Genomic DNA, 22,631 nt, shown 5'->3' on the forward strand with positions numbered 1-22,631 from the left:
TCAACTAGAGTCCAATTTTTCGCCATGTGTCCATCTAAGTTTTTAATTTTTATGCCATGTGTCCATCTAATTTTGCGCCGCATGTCCTATCTATATATTTTTTTTAATTTCTAGTCGAGTTAATGTTGTGCAAAAGACAAAGAGTCTAATATAAATAAACCATAAAAAAAAAAACCAATAAAAAAGAATTAACTCATGTGTATATCCAAAAAATAAAATAAAATAAAATAAAATAAAGAAGAAAGAAAGAGTAAAACTCATGTATTATCTATGACTTAAACAATGTATAATTTGAATCTATATATGTGTAATGAGTTTAACTTCTGTCCAGAGCTAGCGAAAAAGAAGTGTTTTATGCCACCCAATGAATGAAAGCCACATCGTCATTTTACAGAAAAATCAATACACCTCAGCACACACACAATCATAACTCATTAAATCTACAATCCTCCTCACACACGATAGTTTCAAATCTGGAGAGCTAAACCCCAAATCTTCTCTCCTCCTCTCTTCTTAGCATTGGAGCTCTACGCCACCGCACGCGTCATTTTCGGCGTCTGAAAATTATGTCGGAGCCTTCGCAAGTGTGGTGTCACTACCTAAAGGTGTGTTCTTTGGATTTCGAAATATTGGTGGGTTTGTGATATTTTTTGGATGTCAATCACTTGATTTGGTATGGGTTCTCTTGGTTTTTGGTATTTTCATGGGTTTTGATCGGATTATTAAGTTGTAGGTTCAAACCCTTAAAAAAATTTGATGGTGGTTCTTCATTTTTTTTTCCCAGCTAGTTTGGGTTCTTACTTATTATGTTTCAGCTCCAAATCATGATTCTTGTGTGCTTCCTTTTTAATTTATGAAAATTTTTTGAGGTTTTCTAATCACATTTTTAAAACATATAAGAATATAAAAAAAATCTCATTTCCCGCAGTATATATTATAGGAACATGAATGGTATGTATGTAAGTATTAACTATTAACATAAAGAGCGATTCAACTAACTAAATGAATCCTTTCAAAGGAACAATGGCAGAGCAATACAGGGGATCCAAACACATAGAAAGCCTCAAAAAAAAATTCATAAATTAAAAAGGAAACACACAAGAATCATGATTTGGAGTTGAAACACAATAAGTAAGAACCCAAACTAGTTGGGGAAAAAAATGAAGAACCACAATCGGATTTTTTTAGGGTTTGAACCTACAACTTAATAATCCGATCAAAACCCATGAAAATACCAAAACCAGGAGAACCCATACCAAATCAAGTGATTGATATCCAAAAAATACCCCAAACCCATTAATATTTCGAAATCCAAAATTTGGGGAAATAACAAATCTTCAAAGAACACACCTTGAGGTAGTGACACCACACTTGCAAAGGATCCAACATAATTTTCAAACGCCGGAAACGATGCGTGCAGCGGTGTAGAGCGCCGGTGCTAAAAAGAGAGGAGGAGAGGAGATTTGGGGTTTAGCTCTCCAAATCTGAAACTATCGTGTATGAGGAGGATTGTAGATTTAATGAGTTATGATTGTGTGTGCTGAGGTGTATTCATTTTTCTGTAAAATGATGATGAGGCTTTCATTCATTGAGTGGCGTAAAACACTTCTTTTTTGCCAGCTCCGGACAGAAGTTAAACACGTGTAATTGTGTTGTTTTTAATTGTACCGTACATATGCATTCTAATCATTGTGTACATGAGTATACAAAGGAAAATCCCACTATTAAATAATAGTATTATAGAAGTAGTATAATGACTTTCTAAGATTAAGCTTTTTTGTTGTTGTTGAGAATCTCAAATTAAGCAGTTAACTAGTTAAGTACGTACATTTTTTTTTTTTGGGAGAAAAAAGTATGTACATTAATTGATTCAAATAATTTCCTACATAAAATATTTGACCATTGGAAACACACACACACCCACAAAAAAAAAAAAAAAAAAAAAAAAAAAAAAATTAATTAAAAAAGAAAAGAGGGGGAAAGGGTCCCGGAGGGAAATTAATCGTGGGCTTGTGTAGAAGATTAATATTTTCCTCAAGTTGGTGATGACTGATGATAATCAGTAGTTATTTAATTTCTTTTTCTTTTCTTTTTTAATCAGAAACAAACACGCATACACAAGAGAGAGAAAAATAAGTTATAACACAATTAAAGCAAACCACAGAATCTAATAACAGACATAGAATCTCACCATATTCCTATACCTACCAAATCCAACCCCATACATTTATGAGATTAATTAATACATGTAAGAAATTAATAACCCAATGGATCTTTCCTACTTTCACACCACTCCACGCCCCACGGTGCAAATTAATTAGCGAACCTTCCTCATATATATACACCTACCTTATCCTAAAATCTCTATGGTATTCGAATCGAGTATTAGTAATTCAACACGTGTTGAAATGAAAGTATATATATATATATATACACGAGAAACACAAATAAAATTATATTATTGTGAAGGATTCGGATTTTGGAATGAATAGAGTTAGGTTCATGAAAAATATTCATAACAATTTCACAATCATTTTTAATTTACGTACCTACTATCTCATATATGAGTAATTAATCATTATTGTAAACTTGTAAAATTTTAGTCATGGTATTTTTTTTATATGAGGATAAAACAAGTTAACTAATGGCTCAACTTGTTCAACAATAAAATTAACGAGGACTAGATATATAATTTAACTTGGCTATAAGTTTATTTTCAGTTCATACTCGTGCTTAAAATATAATTAAATGAATCAATCCTAATTTTCAGTTCTCCCCTTAGTTCAACTCAACTCAATTATTTTAACAAGTAAACTAACCCTTCCTACACTAAAAACTATGGGTTTCAGTTAATTCAACTGGTAAAATCTCTGATGGTTAAATAAGAGATCTAGAGTTTAATCCCCGCCTACACCAAAAACTGATTGGTGTCTTGGTCTAATGATAAAAAAGTTATCATTAGGAGCAGAAGCCATAAATTGAAACTCTCTCCAAAAAAAGAAAAAAAAAATTAAACTAACCTAGAAGTCATATTTTTATTCACTTTCACTTGTTTTACAACAATAATTGTTTACCCAAAAAAAAAAATCTACCAAAAAGTATATATATATATATATATATATATATGTAAGATAAATAATAAAAAGAAGAGTCTCCACTTCAAACGAAAATCACATAAATATTATAATCTCCATGACCAATATTTTTGTTCTCTTGGCTTTTTGTTCCATTGAGGATCCAAAGTCCAACCTACGTACAAGAATGGCTTTTTTTTCTCCATGACCAATAGGTTATTGTTCGTGTTGTTGTTATTATTATGATTGGTTTTTTTTTTTTTTTAATTTTATTTTATGAGTATTATTATGATGAGTCATATTAACGAGTATTTTTAGGACCAAATTTTTTTTTTTTAAGGGAAAAAACTGATAGCAATAGCAATAGCAATAGTGCTAATAATGTATTTTTTTAGGACAATTGTTAATAAACTAAATTAGGAATGTTTTAACACTACTTTCATTATAAATATAAAAATTTGTCAGAAAAATTAATTGTTTTATCATTTCCCAATAACAACTAACCACTTGTGATTTGTTGTAAAAATGTTGTAGAAATGTTGTAAACGTAGCATCTCTCTTCTAAAAATGGTTCATAAACCAATGCCTTTAGGATTGTTGTTGATGATTGTTACTTTTTCCCAAAAAAAAAAACGAAAAGAAAAAAAGATGATTGTTAGTATAACTTACAATTATACGTTTCGACTTTCCTTTCATTGTATTAAGCAAAGAAAGCTCTAGCTTAATATATTATGAGAATCTTGTGAGTTATGACAAAAGGGTACGTTGGAGCTTCTCAAAAAAAAGAAAAAAAAGAAAAAAAAAAAAGAAAAAGGGTACGTTGGAGTTGTAAAGTTGTTGGCTTTCTCTGGATTCGGAAGGAAATGACTTTGAAACTGTCACCCTTTGGGTTAAAATATTTGTGTACTAAAATTCCCTAACTCAAAATCACACTCAAATTTCATAAAAAATAAAATCACACTCCAATTGCTTTCCTCCTTACAAACATCCTTTGTTCAAGTCAAACTTATACAGTCAATTCTCAAATACATCATCAAACGATTCTAAAATATAAAATATAAAATATTTTGGAAAAAAACACTTTATTTTTTATTTTTTATATTTGGAGTAATTCACAATTTTTCCTACTATTTTTGAAACAAATAAATTTTCGTTCTATATTTGGGAAATGAGCAAATACTCTGAATTTGTTACTTTTTTAATTAAATTCAACAGAATCTTTTGAAGAAATTATTAGTCATAGATCACAAGAAAGAGAAAAAGTTGAGAATTACATTGTTATTTTCTTGGATTGTATTTGTAATTATTGTAATTCCATTTGATTTAATTGAAAAAGTAACGGATTTAAAGTATTTGACATTTTCCCAAACATAGAAGGGAAAATTGGTTAATTTCAAAAACAAGATGAGAAAATTGTAAACTACCCCAAACATAGAAAGAGAGAAAGTACTTTTTACCGTTTTTAATAATTATTTTCATTTTAGCACAATAATATGTAAAATTTTCATTAACATTGCCATGCTTAGTTAATTCAAGAAAAAAAAAAAATCTATCATTGCTTAATTAATATATTAATCCAGCGCTTTATAGTTCACACGGTTATATGCTAGGTAGAATCTAGCATGTAGTTGGATGATTGTTAAATAATTAGAGGATGAACATTAGCCACCTGATTGTTTCAAACGATATTCGTGAAAGAGGTAACGCAATGTCATTTTTTTTTTTTTTTTACTAATCTATCTAGTGCTTGGTATTAGCTAAAACCTTATAAATGTTTTTAACATTTTAGCCATTTTTCTTATATAAAAGACGTCTTTTTTTTTTTAGAAGCATATAAAAGACGTCTTATTTGTAATATTATCATTAGTTTATGGGCGATCTCTAAGTAGACCTAACTGCATTACATCCCATACTAGATTTAGTAGTACAAAATGTGGATGCTAGGTGTATTCTTGCACCATGATGCTCTATTCTTTACCCATCCTCATCAAAATATTTGTACACTCGTTGGCTTCACGAAAAAAGTGATGTGAATGTAGTGTTTAGTCCAATTTTAATTATTGGTTTTTGGTATCGCATCATCGCATGATGATTAATGCCACCAGCTCTAGAAATAATATCGAATCACAAGGCTTGAACTTTACATTACCTAATAATTTTATGTTCGTTTAATATTTTGGAAATCTCATCGTAGAATTAGATTTTCTTTTTATTATTAACATGCATATTAAATTTTTTGAAAATCGAATGTTGTATGTCATCTATCAAATGTTTAAGTATTAAGTTTTTGTACTTTTAAACTATGCATAAAATATGAGTTTATGGATCAAGTATTAACAACATCTGATTGACATGAAATTTGACATATATTTTAAAAATATAGAGATTATATAAAAATCATGGAATTTTCAAAATATTAATCCAATTAAAAATTACTCCATTAAGTGATGTAAGATTGCTTAAAATTATAAATGATGCAACTTAAACCTAGCTCATATGGTAGACTTAAACTCAACTCATGAGAAAAATTTTATGTGAAACTATAATATTGGTCCCTCAAGTTTACATTGTGTGCACAATTGGTCCATCAAGTTTCAAGTGTGCACAATTGGTCCCTTGAGTTTTAAAACTGAGTTGTATTAGTCATTTTATTAACTGTCGTTATTGGTGTTACTTACGTGACTAATGAAACAATGACATGGCATTTTTTTTAATGACATGGCATGTTTTTTAATTAAAAATTACAAAATAAATTTACACATAAGAAATTCACAAACCGGTAACAAATTAAAACCAATATTTGCAATTAATTCACAAACCCATGCTTCTAAAAAAAAAATTCACAAACCCACCCATGAGAGAGAGAGAAGGGGAGATAGTGAAGAAACCCAAGCACTGACCCGTCGTCAATTCTAATTGCAAATTGGTTTGGAACTCTGTGTTTCACTTGAAATCATTCACCAGCAAAACCAATTTAGAAAGATTTTCAATTTTTTTCCCAAACTGGTTTTTTAATAAATCAATTTTCAGTTACACCATTAAAAAATTCAGTTGCAATAAATTTTCCAAAAATGAAAACACTAACCGATTTTCTTGGCATTGGAATTGGTGAAATGATGCATAAGAAGATGAATGGACCTCAAGCTGAAGCTCTAATCGTATAAAGACAACACGCATTGCAACTCCTTGTCTTTGATCAAGCCATTCCCATCCTAATTGGTGATCTTGAAGAAAGCGACGGCGTTTGGATCGGTTCCCGGTGGAAACACCGACGGTACTAAAGAAGCAAACGGGCTGGTGTAACTCGGAGTAGAGGGAGGGTAGCTAGAGCAAGAGGAGTGGTCTTTAGGTGGCTTGTTTTCCTTTGGTGGTTTGTGAGGGTCGTCGGGAGGAGCGGACGGTGGAGCTGAGCCGTAGGGGGTGGCGACGAAAGCATAAAGGGAGTGGGAGTGGGGTTGTTGGGGTGGGGCGCCGTAGGGAGCGGCATAGCCTTGGGGTTTTTGGGATGGCGGTGCACCGTATGGAGTGGAGGAGCCGTAGGGGTTTGGTGGCAATGGCTGGCTGCAGCCGTAGCCAGAGGGCTAGTATGGATAGCTTGACATGGATTTTTGGTTTCTTTGTTTTTGGATTGAAACTTTTGTGAGTGTGGAGTAGAAAATACTTTAAAAAAAAAAAATTTGGTATTGGGTTGTAAATATTGTTGATTAGGGTAAATTTATTTTGTAATTTTTTAATTAAAAACATGCCACATCATTAAAAAAATGTCAAGTCATTGTTCTGTTAGCCACATAAGTAACACTATTAACGACAGTTAGTAGAAGGACTAATACAACTCACTTTTAAAACTTAAGGGACCAATTGTACTCTCTTGAAACTTAAGGGACCAATTACGTACACAGGGTAAACTTGAGGGACCAATATTGTAGTTTCACCAAAATTTTAGGTTGAACTTGGCTCTTTGCTTCACTATTAGTATATACTCTATTTTTTGTCTAATTATTGGAAATAAAATTTTTTTTTTTTTGAGAAAATATTGGAAAGAAAGTAGGTTATTTTTTTATAATTAGTGTTTTTACACATTGATTGATTACGATATGAAATTTTATTTAATAATAAGATTTGATGGCACATTATGGGTAATTATTGTTGTAAATTCTTGTTATCGTGGTTATTGTGCAGTAATGGCGGTAACTATACATGAGATTCCAAGTCCAACTACACCCATCTTTAGGATGATTGGTCTTGAGGGCAAACTGAGGTTACTCAATTATTTCAAAATTTTCAACTATGCCTGAGTTGGGCATGTCCTAGTGTGACTTGATTGAATTGAGTAGATGACGGTAAATTTTGTGTTAATAATATCTATATCACACATATTTTAGATTATGTTGTGAGATGTGATTCTACAATCAAATTATGGGTTGTATTCAAGTTATATTTAGTATAACTCTAAGAATATTGTCATAAATTATGGGTAATTATTGCCGTAAATTCTTGCTATCGTGGCTATTGTGTAGTAATGGCTATAACTGCATGTGAGATTCCAAGTCCAACTGCACCTACACCCATCTTTAGGATGATTGGTCTTGAGGGCAAACTAAGGTCCTACTCAATTATTTCAAAATTTTCAACTATGCCTGAGTTGGGCATGTCCTAGTGTGACTTGATTGGATTGAGTAGATGACGGTAAACTTTGTGTTAATAATATCTATATCACACATATTTTAGATTATGTTGTGAGATGTGATTTTACAATCAAATTATGGATTGTATTCAAGTTATAATTAGTGTAATTCTAAAAATATTGTCGTAAATTATAGGTAATTATTGTTGTAAATTCTTGCTATTGTGGTTATTGTGCATTAATGGCTGTAACTGTACGTGAGATTCCAAGTCCAACTACACCCATCTTTAGGATGATTGGTCTTGAGGTCAAACTGAGGTCCTACTCAATTATTTCAAAATTTTCAACCATGCCTGAGTTGGGCATATCCTAGTGTTACTTTATTGAATTGAGTAGATGACGGTAAACATTGTGTTAATAATATCTATATCACAAATATTTTAGATTATGTTGTGAGATGTGACTACAATCAAAGGGTTGTATTCAAGTTATATTTAGTATAACTCTAAGAAATATTACATTACGTAATAGCTTTTTATAGGATTAATATTTCAAAATTTTCATTATTGGACTACAAATTCTCTATATTTTTAACAAAAATATCAAATTTTATGTCAATCAGATGTTATTTGCTATTAGATCTAGAAACTCATATTTTATGCATAATTTTAAATGCAAAAAATTTAAATTTAAATATTTGATTGACAACATAATTATTTACTTATTTATCTCAAATCATCTAAAAATTTTATAGACATGTAAAATATAAAAATAAGATCTAACCAAATAGTAAATTTGTTAAAATTCATATTTAATAAAAAAAAATTATTGAGCAATATAATATGATATAGGTTGGGGTTACCCACTACCCAGACATAACTTCAACCAAAACCCTTATAATTTTTTTTCCCCACGAGGTCTTGATCTCAATTTACTTTTTTGTTCCTTAAATTTCATAAACACCAAGAAAGAAAGCACCCAAAAAGTTAATTTTTTTAGTTTTTGAAAAAAAGAAACAAAAAAACAAAATTCAACTACCCCGTCCTCGTTGTCGACTTGGCTGCTGCTGTCGCTTTTAATTGGATAAATCTGGCAAGGACAGGTTGTTTAATTTTTATCGATCCCCGAAGCCACAAGTCAATGAACGTGAACAAATTGTCACAAGCCTGTCTTTATAATCAAGACATACATGCTTTGTTTTGAATGGTCACTTTAAAATGTTCATCAAAAAAAGAATGGTCACCTTAAAAATCACGTTAAACATTATTCTGACCAAGTCAACATTTTACACGGCATGTAAAATGGCCTCGTTTTACAAACACGCTTTCATTTTTATTGTTTAAACTTTAAAAACGACATCTAACAAAATTGTCGCCATTTTTGATCTCTTAGATTTTAAATATTTTTACCATCATTTTCAACTCCCAATGTTTCAACCCCTCTTGGCCTTAATGTTGACTATGATTACGAAGCAAAAAAATCCAATGAACTTGGCAGCTTATAATTGTCTTCACATCCATATCAATTAGTGCAAAATTCTTTGTCCAATACTCCATCTAAATTCATTATCACAACAGATAGTATTGAAATAGGATTTTACTAATTCCATTTTTGAAAAAAAATTTCTCGAGAATTGAAAAATTAATGACAGCTTTTTCAATTCCCAAGAAAATATTTCCAAAAAAAGAAAACTTAATATATGCCCTAAGGGCACACATTAACCGGACCTATATAATATTTACTTGGATTAATTGTACAATCAACCCTAAATTATGGGGTGCTTGCAGCTTGCATTCCAAACTATAATAAAACTTGCAATTGCACCCCAGTTTAAATAAATTTAACAATTTACACCCCATTGTTCAATTGGCTGTGAACTTTAACTAGCCATGTGCAATGCATGTGATATTTAGAAACTTTTTGGTTTTGTTTTTTTATTGAGAAACCGGTCGAAGATGTCTTTATTAAACAACTAGGAAATATCTTGAAGTACAAAGAATACAAATCATATGTCTTACTTTTTATATTTTAAATTATACTCTATCAATCATGGTATGCTATATAATATATATATATATATTTCCATTTTAAACTTTGGTTATTTTATAAGGAATGTCAAATGAATATATGACAAATTATAATAGGTAGAACATAAAGTGGAATATAAAAAATAGGATATGAGCTCTATTGTATGATATTTTTTTTAATCAAAGGCGGCGTTAATAATGCTTCTAGGGGTTCAAATAAACCCCCTAACTTGATAAAAAATATATATTATATGTACACAATATTGTTTTATTATTTTAATTTATCTTTTTTTTTTTTGGCACGCCTTAACTTAAATCTTGCATACTCCAACATAGACCAATTCAACCCAAAATTAAACAACACAAATTAGTCCATCTCAAAACCAACCAATAACATAAATCACAGACCTCTCACTCATGAATCTCTTTTCTCTATCTGACTATTGGTATCTCCGACTTTAAGAGTAAATATTGAGTGTTTGTGAATTGTAGTGTATCTCATTTTATTATAAATTTATATATATTATTTGTGTGAGTGTGTGTCTGATATTGATAGTATGCGTTATTTATTTATTTTTGTTATAATATTATTTGTGTGAATGTATAGTATAGATATAATATAACTTTATATAATTTAATAATTAGAAAATATAAAGGGTTTGTTACATGTGTGTGTATTATTATCATTGTAAGGACTTGATTTGTAACAACCCAAAATGATATTGGGTTCGCACGTAAATAGGCCCAAACAATATAATTTGTAAAGCATGGGTGTTAAGAACTAGATTAACTTTTGTGGAATGAAAAGATTCACCCTCACGTATATTGAAGGCTCAGAGCTAGCACAACAATCGGTTTTTTTTCTGGTAATCAATACAGTTCTTTTTCTTTTCACGTTCTTCTTTCTCAGTCTATGCTTTTTTCTTTCTCTTATGTTCTGATCCCCTCTTCTGCATGTCTTCTTTCAATTTATATACCACCCTCTGTGTTCCATCCTCACCACATACGTGTAGGTTGGGGTCGGAGGATTTCTTTCTGTCCCATCTAGCGCCTCCTGGAACTTCCTATGGGCAGCTGTAAGGCTGCCTCCTTACTGTTCAGGTATCACCTCCACATTAATGCGGCCAGAGAGTTGGTTGAGAGACAATTAATGCGGAGGCAGTTGTAGTTATAGATATTTGTTTGCCTTTTCTCTCTTACCCTTGGTCTGTGATCCCATCTTTAATGGTGACATAATTCCGAGGTCCAGTTGTAACAAGACCGCGTCCTGATCGTCTTCGGACGCATACTGCCGAGGAGTATGGCGTCCTCGGACGAATACAGAACTCTACCCTCGTGGTATTGACTACCACCCCCCCTCGGTAGTTACCCTTACGACCTGACATATGTCTCGGACGGATATGTATCCTCAGATGGGCCACAGGCCCAACGATCCTGACCTTAATGGGCCTGTCGATTGACTGGCCCCCACAATCATGTTATAATAACATTTTATTATAAAGTTAGCGATTAAACAAAAATAGTAAAGTTAGTAATTCTTTGAAAATTAGATTGGTTTTTTTTTTTTTTTTAAGCAAACATTTGATTGGTTTAGACACATAATGTATCATTTATATATGTATGGATGGGTGTAGCTCTTTGGGTCAATAATTAATACAATGCACATGGGTTGAGTTTTTTCATTTAGTTTAAAATATTTTTTATAAAAACAATGACAAATAGATAATGACAATTACAAAAAATACAAAATGTTATACAAACTTTACAAAATAAAATGTTTATACCTACCCATATTGGCAATAGATAATGAAAACACATAATGATGTCATTTGAAAATTTGTAAAAGGAAATAGTAAAATATCATGTATTTGTGTGATTTATTTTTATCAATAACTCGATATATTTAAGTTTTTATTTTCATTAAATTTTGTTTAATATAAATTTCTTAATTACCCCATGAAAAGAAATTTTGGAGCCACCACAGCCTCTAATCACACCTGAACTGAACATCATCTAGAATTTTTGCTTCTCTCCGGCGCATATGCAATGGCATTACCTTTACGTTTGACATGCTCAAAACTGGTCCATCTTAACCTAGTATCCTAGTAACAAGCATTGTAATATCATCTATTACAAGGCCATAGTGAGCAACTGAATTTCTCTTCGGCAAGCTGAAGCTTCAAGCCTTCAACCTCCTCTATTGTCTGCGGCAAGGGGATTCTTTGGGAAAGAGCGCTAGTGATGAAACCTGCGGAGTCCCTTATCATCATTCAATGCTTGCAGCTTTGACATCTTGGAAAAGCGCTCCATCAAAGTTGGCCTTGTACATTCTAAATGTGTGTAACATTTTTTCTAGATTCACTAGGTGTGAAACATTAAGCGAGAGTTATATCACTTGATATAACACATATATAGAGTTGGATTCAAATTACACATGATTTAACCTTGAGTAATATTATACTACTAGATAATGAACATTGTTTTAGGCTTTACTTATCATATATAGTGTTTTAACTCTGCGGAATTTTCCCACATCAAAAAGTAAGGAAATATTCTTGCCCATGTATTAGCTCAATATGCAAAACACGTTGAGGATTTTGAGTAGGCTTGGCTGGAGGAAACTCCTAGCTCTATTGAGCACGTGTGTGCTCAGGATTTAGCTCATTTATCTTTGGTTTGAATAAAAATATTTTAAGTTTTCCATAAAAAAAAAAGAAAAAGAAAAAGAAAAATACAAAAGTAATGTTGTACTATTTAATATTTTTTTATTGGATACAAATTTTGAGAAATTTATCGTTGGATTACATTTTCTTCTTATACTCTTCATACTTGCAAAATTTTAAAACTATCTAAGATTAATAAATTTCTCATCTATAAAATTGTTTAAATTTTAAGTTTTTATATTTTAAAATTATTCATTGAAGATGAGTTTGTGAATCAAATAGTAAACAATATGCAATTGACTTAAAATTTGGCATGTGTTTTAAGAAAATAGAAAGCATATAAATTATATAACCAAATATTAGGATTTCAAAATATCATTTTATAAAAAGATATTATCCTCCTTTCACTAGAAAGATTCTGAAATTTATATATATATATATATATAGGAGAATAATTATTTTTATATTAGTATAATAGCATTGTACTGATGAAGGGTTTTCAATTGAAATTAAAATTTAAAAGCTGTAAAATACTATTTGGTTGACTGCACACCACCTTCTTAATTATATCTTTTCTAAACACCAATCTTCATTGCTTTCCTGCAAGAATATGAAAATGTTAGTATTAAAGTTTCTCAATCAAAAAGTCAAATTTAATACTAAAGTGTAAAATATGATTTGGTTGACTCTACACTACCTTCTTATTAGGTCTTTTTTAAACACTAATATTATTTCTTTCCAACAAGATTATGGAATATGTTATTAAAATTAGAAAATAAAATACAAAAATCTCTCAAGAAAAAAGTCAACTTCCTTTTTTTCTTTTTCTTTTTTTAAAAAAATCAATAATTAGGGGTAGGATGATTGATTCCTTGGCATCTCTATTGGAAATACCAAAAGGTGCTAATTGAAATACAAGATTCTTGTAAAAAAGTTGACTACTTTCAAACTTGAAATCCAAAACGACACAAGACAACAAAACTATAATCTTTGACTCATTGGCATTTTTATTTTGAATATTATTATTATTATTTGATAAATACAATAGATGAGAGGAGATCTGAACCCCAAACATCTTCGTTAGAAACACTAGGAAGTGCCAATTGATATTTTAAAAATATATAGGAGGTGCCAACAATCTTGTAACTCAAGTGGCGTGAATATTAAACTTAGTTAAGTTCTCTCGTGTCCTCATATGACCATTGAAAACCACTTATTTTATGAGAATCAAGTGGTTAATAATGTGTTTGATGAGTTTAATTCTTCAATTTATTTTGTTTATTGTATAAAATTATGACTCCACCTCATAAAAAGTATTATACTCAAAAAATATAAATTCTATTTTAAGATGTAATATTTAGTCAACCAATTAAACAATTCAATAAAAATTGCTATATGAATATCAAAAGTTAAAAATAAAAATTGCTATATACGTATGATGTGCTAGTTATTATTTTGAATAATATAGTTAGACTATGGAAAAAACAATATAAAAGTTAAGGGTAAACTACATATTTAGTCCATAATCTTTAAGTCATATGTCAATTTAGTCTTTGACCTTTCAAATGTGTCAATTTGGTACCTAACCTTTTAGTATTGTGTTAAAATAGTTCTCGCCGTTAAATGATGGATGAAATATGTTGATGTGGCTAATGGCCCAAATAAAAAATCATTTTTATGCCACATCAAATGACATGCATAATGCCACATGAAATAAAATAAAATAAAAAAATTTAAGAATTTGTTGAAATATCAATTATATTAAATTACAATGTGCTTTAAAAATATAAAATATAAAATAAAGTAAAATCATTCTAGAATATTCTCATCACTTTCTCAGCATCCAAACAGAAAATCATTTGAACCACAAACACTCTTCAAATCAAGACCCACGACAACCCATCTCCTGCACCACTTTTCAAAACCAAGAAAACATTCTTACTTGTTGATCTACTAGGAAAATGACTAAAATTTAAAATATGCAATTTCATGACCAATTTCATCCTTTGTTCTGTGCAACAAAGCAAGGGAACTACTAGCTAGCGTTGATGCTCAATCCAATTAGCATCCCAATAGATTAAACATATTAAGCCCAATGACGATGCAAGCTGTAAAGACAACGACAACGTGGTGTACACAACTGAAATATGGGAGTTAAAGTAAGGCGACGGTGTAAGTGGGTTTGGCAACAGAGGCATGGGTACCTTCAGCCTTCATCCTCATCTCCTCAAACAATTTTTTACTTTCTTGCACCATCGCCCATGCTATTTGTACAGCTTTATTTGATGCCAAAGTCTCAACTGCATGGTGATGGTTTTCTTGGGGTTTGAAAAGCGGCGGAGGAGAAGGGTTGTCATGGGTTTTGGTTTAAGGATAGGGTGTTTGGGATTCAAATGATTTATTATTATTATTTTTTAAAATTTTAACTTTTAAAGCAGATTCTTAAAACTAAATTTTTTTAGTTTTATTTTTTATTCCACGTGGCATTATTCATGTCATGATGTGGCATAAAAATGGTTTTTTATTTGATTGTTAGCCATATTAGTATTTTTCATCCATCATTTAACGATAGAGACTATTTCAACATAATACTAAAAGGTTAGGAACCAAATTGACACATTTAAAAGATCAAGAATCAAATTGACATATAACGTAAAGGTTAGAGACCAAATGCGTAATTCACCCAAAAGTTAAATGAAAATAAAGAAAAGGAAAAGCCTCTCTTATTTTGAACACGCGCAAGATAACAAAACATTTTGACTTGGTACAACAAGAAGACATGGGGAATACGGTCTAATAAATGAGCAAATTGCTGTCCAAAAACAAAAGGTGAGAAGATAGACTTGGTCTTACTTGAATATCTTTGGTTTGTCTTTTTTTCATTTTTTTTAATTATTATTATTATTATTTATTTTTTTTATTTATAAATTTGGAACTCTGTATCTAAAATTTTCGTGCTTATATTTTGGTCAACACTTAATAATTGGTTGGAGTAGTAATTAGAAAGCGAAAACAATTATCAATTTAATGTCATATAATAAATAAATTATAAAATATTTTTTAATTGAAATTTGATACAGAATATTTATATTAATTAAATTTATAATATCCCTAAATTACTCCACAAATAATAATTCCAAAGGAAACTTTTCTATTACACAATGACTTTTCCAGCGAGGCATATTAGCTTGGACATTTGACTTGAAAATTGAAATTCAAAGATAGAAAGTACCTTTTAATTTGGGTAGAGTGAAACTGTCAATCAATTAGGCCTTGAGAAATAAAAGTTGGTTTTTAGTTACTCCTCTTCGAAACTTAGATCCCAATCACCGAGAAATTATACAGTGCTCATGATGGGTCGCGTTATTTATCCATCATTCCACTAAAAGACTTCTACCTGTTTAAAATTGTTGAGTCAATAGTTAGTTTCTATTTTAAATATTTTTTGACTCAGCAATTTTAAACAGGTGAGAGTCTTTTAGTGGAATGATGAACAAATAATATGGTCCACCATGAGGATATTATAATTTCTCTTAGTCACCAGTGATCAAGACTTTTACTAGTCCTGTGAATACGTATATTTTGTTCTATTTTTAGTGTTTTACGAATATCACAACTTAACATGTATATGTTTGACTTTTCTTATAAAATAATCTAAGTTTAAAATGGAAAAGAAATCAAATAAAAGATATACCATAATTTGTGGAACATAAAGTGGAACACATAAAACAAATTGCCTCTCATATATTTCTTAGACAAGAATACTTTTCATGAGAAATTACATTTTTTTATCATAAATTATACACAATTTTACACTTTGCCCTTGTGAACTATCGAAAGGTATAATTAACCTTCCAAAGTTATAACTTTTTTATAATGGGCCTTGTTGTCTTGTTGTCTGTTTTGGTATTAAAGTATGACAAAATTAAATATTAAAAAATCAAAAATTTCATCTACAAAATAGATGAGAGATGGGTAAATTAGTATTTTAATGCTAAATTCGGGTAGATTTAATAGTAAAACAGATGATAAAGAGTTAAGTGTTACATAATTTTCTATTCAAAGAGTCGATCGTGTTTTTTTAATACTCCATAGGACAAAGTGTAAATTGAGGAACAATTTAAGGTAAAAAAGTGTGAAAAGAAACAAAGTATTAATTAAGGTATAATTTAGGATAAAAAGAGTGTGAACGAGTCAATCGTGATTTATGTTATCATAATTGAGTTCACACATTTTTATTTTGATTTACTACCACCAACACTTTTTTATTATTAATACTATTACTAGAGTTCACACAAAAGGCGTGTCTTCAACAAGAGGAAGGGTCGAGGAAGAAACAGAGGAAAATTGCAGTAAAACTTATAAATAAGTCAGTACAGTGAAATGGACCAGAGGTCTGTAATTCTCCAATATTCGAAGGGTCAGAGTAGTAATTTGGGAGAGACAAAAAAGCAATCGCCGTTATAGTTATTCGTGTAAACACTCAGAAAATCCAGCCGTTGCAGAGAGAGGAAAACAAAACAAAACAGAGCAAAGCAATGGTCCTAGCCTCTTAGGTGAAGAATCAAAGCCAATGAACTGAAAAGAAGAACCCTCAGGATTCTCCCTTATTTCCCAAACTGCCCCTCCCTGCTTTCTTTGACCATCATTTGCTTTTCTCTCTCTGGTACATATCTCTTTCTTTCTCTCTGTGTCTCTCTGTCTTTTTTTTTTTCTTCTTTCTTTGTTTGTCTGCTGTGAGTCTTTAATATGGTCATGTTGAGAGATAAAGATCTCTCTAATGGTCGGTTAGGTTGTGAGGGTGACAATTGCTCACAGACTAAGCTCTCTCAGCAGAAGAAGGAGAACCCAGATGAGAAAATGAGTTTTGCTGAAAAGGGTATGGATTTTCAGAGAGATTCAGGGATGGGTTCTGATGGGAATGGTTTCAGATCAAAGTTGCCAACAAAAACAGGGACTTCAGGGGCACAAGAGCTCACACTCAGCTACCTCTGTGACAATTCCAAACTGGGTCTTCCTGAGAAAGAGAAAAACTTGCTGTATTCCCGAGAAAGAGAAACGAACGCTTCTGTTGCTGAGAATTCAATTTCAAACCAAGGTGAGAAATGGGTGGAGAGGGATTTCCTCAATCTGAACGAAACAAGGGGGAATTCCTCGAAACGAGAGGTGGAGGAAGAGCTTGATAGAGAGAATATAGTACCAGAGAAAAAGCCAAAGCTTGAGACTTTGAACTTGTCTCTAGCTTTGCCTGATGTTTCTCTCTCTCTCACTGCTGCTCCAATTCCCAACCAGATTGCTGCTAAGAGTATGCAATCTTTAGCACCTTCTAACAATTGTTCCAATGATTTTACTGCCACTGCTACTTCCATGTCTTACTCTTATTCCCTTCCCTTTTCCCACAACCCCAGTTGCTCTTTGACTCGTAATTCCACTGAAAATTACGATGACCAGATTTGGAACTGTGGGGAAGGGACTAATGGTTCGGTTCATAGTCGATTTAAGCCGATCGGTGATGGGGCTGTGGGGCTTTCCAATCATGGTGCAGGAAGCCTTTTTTCAATGATGCAGGCAAATCAGGCTAGTACTCGTAAAAAGGACTTTTGTAGTAATGTTAATAACAATAATAGTAGTCATTATAGGACTACAACTGGCTCTGAGAACCATTCCTTTTTCCCGTCTGAGCTCCCTGCAAGGCCGCGGATTGATACGCTGTCTGGTGATTCCAGAGGGCGGGGTTCAGAGGGTTTGAGGAATTTGGAGGGTGTGGATGGTGGTGGTGGTGGTGGTGGTAGTGGTAGTGGGAGGGTTAGGAAGTTGTCCAGACAGGAGAGACTTGTTATAGAGATTGTATCTGAGTCTGTTCCTGATATGGCTCAGATATGTCAGGAACTTCCGGAGGAGACAGTTGCTATGGTTAAGGATTACTTGAATGGTATAATTATAATGCCTGAGAAGAAAGAGGAATTAGTGGGATTACAGTATTTGCTTGAACGCAGATCTGATCTTACTAGGGAGACTCTGTCTAAGTGCCACAAAAGGCAGTTGGAAGTTTTGGTTGCTGTGAAGATGGGGCTTGGAAGCTACTTATCTAGTGAAATTCGCCTCTCAACAAATGATCTGGTGGACATTTTCTTGTATGTGAAATGTAGAAATGTAAATTGCCGGAGCGTACTGCCGGTTGATGATTGTGACTGCAAGATTTGCTCAGGAAATAAGGGGTTTTGCAGCCAGTGTATGTGTCCCATCTGTTTGAAATTTGATTATGCCAACAATACCTGCAGTTGGGTTGGTTGTGATGTGTGCTCCCATTGGTGCCATGCTGCTTGTGGCATTCAGAAGAATCTGATTAAGCCAGGTCCTAGCTTGAAGGGACCTTCAGGGAGTACTGAGATGCAGTTACACTGCATTGGGTGTAGTCATGCTTCGGAAATGTTTGGTTTCGTTAAGGATGTGTTTATGCTTTGCGCAAAGAATTGGGCTTTGGAAACTCTTAAAAAGGAGCTTGATTGTGTCAGGAAAATTTTCAGGGGAAGTGAAGATTACAAAGGCAAAGAATTGCATCTTAAGGCTGATGATATGCTATCCAAGCTTGAGACCAAAATGGTCTCTCCTTCAGATGCGTGCAACAGCATGATTCAGTTTTTCAACTGTGAGTTTTTTGACTTTGTCTTATTGTTTCTTAAGACGATTTTGTTTTTTATCTGCTAGCCTCAATATGCACCGTGCTGTTAATAAGCTTTTAGGTTTGGTTGCAAAGTATGAGCTCTATTCTTCTATACATGTCAACTTCATGTTGGCTTCTCTAGAAAGAAGATATATTTAACAAGGATAAAAGGCTGATATGAGGCCCTTTTGAAGGATTTTAGCTTCATTCAATGATGCTTCAATATTTGACAATCTTTAGCATCATGGAAACAGTTAATTATGTAACTAGTAATCTTAACAATTAGGTGATTAGACTTGGTGGTTTATTTGTGACCTGAATATTGATTGGAGTTGGGATTTGCATTTGAGAAGATAATTTAGTTTAGAATATGCTAGGACCTGGAATGATAATCTTACTTTTATAGGAAAATTTTCTACAACCAGTGGTGCTTGTATTTGTCTGTATGGTCTATTGGTACTTGCAATACCATGAATTGTGTGGATTAGGATTGTGAGGTGTTATGTGGGCATGTGCTAAGTCTCACATTGGGCGAGTATTAAGTCGATATTGGGTATATGCTATTACAGGAAACTTTAATTGTGATTTGTCCTTTTGAGGTATAGTGAATGTGTGGCTAACATTATTTTTTGGATTGTGACCAACCATGTCAAAGCCAACTTGGTAATGGTTTATAGTTTAGGGGCATTCTAGTGTTATACGAGTCTTGTTAAGGAAGTCAGGGATTAAAAGAACCGCCCGCCCGGGGGGGGGGGGGGGGGGGCAACTTGGTAACGCCATATGGTTTTGGGCCATTGCATTTTAACACAAATCCAGAAGAGGATGACAAGGATTTAAGTGGGGAAGATTGTTGTGATCACAGTTAATACTTTTGGGGTATTAGTGCAAGTGGCTAGTGCTTCTTTGGATTGTGATAGTACCTACCCTCATATTTAATTGTAAGAACATAGAAAAGTAAACTTGTATAAGTAATATTTAATTAGAAATTTCAAAAAATTGTGGAATTTTTATAAGAGGTATGAGTTCTTGTTTTATATATGATGAATTTGTGGTAAATTTTCTTCATGGATGTTAGAGAAATACTTCTTGATGTTTTTACAATGAAAGCACTATTGCCATGGCTATCTGAATGCTTGGACAGCTTTCCTTGTAAAGTTTCAACTTTGTTCTAGATTTTCATGGAAGCATTTAAAATAGCTATATTATAACTATTAGTCATTCCCTCACTCAAAGATTGGAGGAATTTTCTGTATGTGTGAACCTGAGTTTTGTAATGGGTTAATTGGAAGGAACTGCAACATGGATAGATATTGCATTTGTTAGAAAGCACACAATTCACAACTGATTTATAATTCCTGAACAACTGAATCATGTTTCATAGCATTGTAATTCACATTGATGTTTTCATGGTAATTTCTAGTGTGTATCTGGAAAGTTCCTTTTAAAAAATATTTTGAGAGAAGTATAAAAGTTATATTTAGCTGAGCCAGAGTGCTAACTTGACCTCACAGAAAGCTTTGCCACATCACACATTTTAACTTTAAATTTGATAAGAAACTGACTGGGAAACTGCCATTTTGTTCCAGATGCTTCTTACTCATTAGAATGTTGATGGAACCTTCTGAGAGCTAGAAGTTTTCCCATTATAATATTTTACAGGAATGCCACATGCGAATTGAAGAAGTAAATTGTGTTTTACTCGGTAGTTGAGGGTTTAAAATCCTAAATTTTATACAGGACCACCATAGAAAATGGAAGCCATTACCATGAATGGTGTTTGAATTTTATGAAATGCCACCAATTCATATTTTCAATCTTTCACTATCATCTATGATGATACTTTTCCATCTGAGACAGCCATGTACATAATGTATATTAGTTGAATATTTTTTTTAATATGCATAACATAAAGTCACATTTTTTATGTGCATGCCTAACTCTGAAGGTTTTGTTTTTTGGACAAATGGACACAGATGGCATGTCTGCTCCTGTTGTGGCTTCAAATGAGTTGGTGGCAACTCAATCTATCCTTAAAAAAGAAGCAACCCCTCTTTCACAATCCATTTCTCTACCCCCAAAATATACAGCGTTCAACATGAGCTCTTCTAGCATACGCAACGATTTACTGTCAAATGATCTTCGTCAGAGTGACCTCAAACCTTCCATAATGAGTGAGTTGACAACAGATGATGATTTCCGGTTTGGGTCATTGTCAAAGAAAGATAGCTTTGACAGCTTGGAAAGCTTAGTGCGGATCAAGGAAGCAGAAGCGAGGATGTTCCAGAACAAGGCTGATGATGCGCGGAGAGAGGCTGAAGGTTTCCGGCGGATGATTAGGACTAAGAATGACAAGGTGGAAGAAGAGTATGCTGGAAAGCTTGCCAAACTATGTTTGCAAGAGACTGAGGAAAGGCGCAGGAAGAAACTGGAGGAACTAAAGGTTTTGGAAAATTCACATGGTGATTATTTCAACATGAAACGCAGAATGGAAGCTGAGATTACTGGCTTGTTAGAGAGAATGGAGGCAACAAAGCAGCAGTGGGCTTGTTAGAGAGAATGGAGGCAACAAAGCAGCAGTGGGTTTGATATCTTTTTTCTTTTTAACATTGATGCTAATAGTGTGTAGTTTGTTGGTGTTATTATTTTGGATTATGCTTGTTAATTTAAATGCAAAATGAACAATCATTTTCAGTTGTGAAATTTCAGAACTAGCTTTTCTCCTCTTCATCCATTTTTCTAAGAAGCTTGACAGAGCATGAATGCCAACCAAAATTTATTCATTACCAGGACCATATAACAATTCTATCTGCAACTCTAGTTGTATTTAAGTTAGTCTTGTCTTGTTGAATTTGGTCTACATTTTATAAAAAATGATACGATTCTACTATAACTAGCATATACTCTTAGGTTCATTCTATAGCCTCAAGAAATTAATACTAATAGGCAATTCAGTTTGTTATTGAAAGCGAATCAAAATACACCCATTAATGTTTATTTGATGCCAATCATGCCACTGAATCTCCCCCTCATGTTAAAGTCAACCAGGCATCATTTTATTAGTCAAATTTAATTGGGATAGTGATGTGTGTGGTAGGTAGCCAGTGGCCAGTGCAGAGCAATGTTGGACCACAACTGTTTCTCAAGTTTGCTAGGATTATCAATTATCATCATGAGACAATATTTTCTCTTTTTTCGGCTAGATTATACACTACATAAACCAAAACAAATATAATACCATTTTGCGCCAAAACAAATATAAAAAAGGGAAGGGATTAACACCATTAGAAATTGTACCAAGAAATGCTGGTGGATGGAGAATAAACTATAAAGGAATAAGGTAATGCGCCACTAGTGATCTTACAAAGATAGTCCTTATCTTTGGAGCATTCAAGGGCCACTGACTTCGGGCTCTTATGCAATTGGTGCTTAGGTATCGAATTTTTCTGACATTTATTCTCAGGTTGCCTACTCCACTATCACAAGATTCACAATAGAACATCAATAAAGTATGGAGCTTTTAACCCGACACAAGTTAAGAAATAATAAATATCCAGTACGTGACAATTAAGTCAACTAGTT

The 22,631-nt window shown here is 32.5% G+C and overlaps 1 protein-coding gene and 1 pseudogene across 1 annotated transcript; one reads left to right on the top strand and one right to left on the bottom strand.

The window, feature by feature from the left end:
* Positions 1-4,088: 4,088 nt before the first annotated feature.
* Positions 4,089-11,778, bottom strand: LOC126719520 (calcium-binding protein CBP-like; annotated as a pseudogene).
* A 4,933-nt stretch (positions 11,779-16,711) lies between these two features.
* Positions 16,712-21,779, top strand: LOC126717779 (protein OBERON 3). Its single transcript, XM_050419669.1, has 2 exons — positions 16,712-19,037; positions 21,026-21,779. The coding sequence occupies exons 1-2, from the start codon at positions 17,138-17,140 to the stop codon at positions 21,601-21,603; spliced, it is 2,478 nt and encodes an 825-aa protein (XP_050275626.1). The 5' UTR covers positions 16,712-17,137; the 3' UTR covers positions 21,604-21,779.
* The last annotated feature ends 852 nt before the right edge of the window (positions 21,780-22,631 follow it).

The sequence above is a fragment of the Quercus robur genome, chromosome 3 (assembly GCF_932294415.1).
Source record: "Quercus robur chromosome 3, dhQueRobu3.1, whole genome shotgun sequence".
NCBI classification, from domain to species: Eukaryota; Viridiplantae; Streptophyta; class Magnoliopsida; order Fagales; family Fagaceae; genus Quercus; species Quercus robur.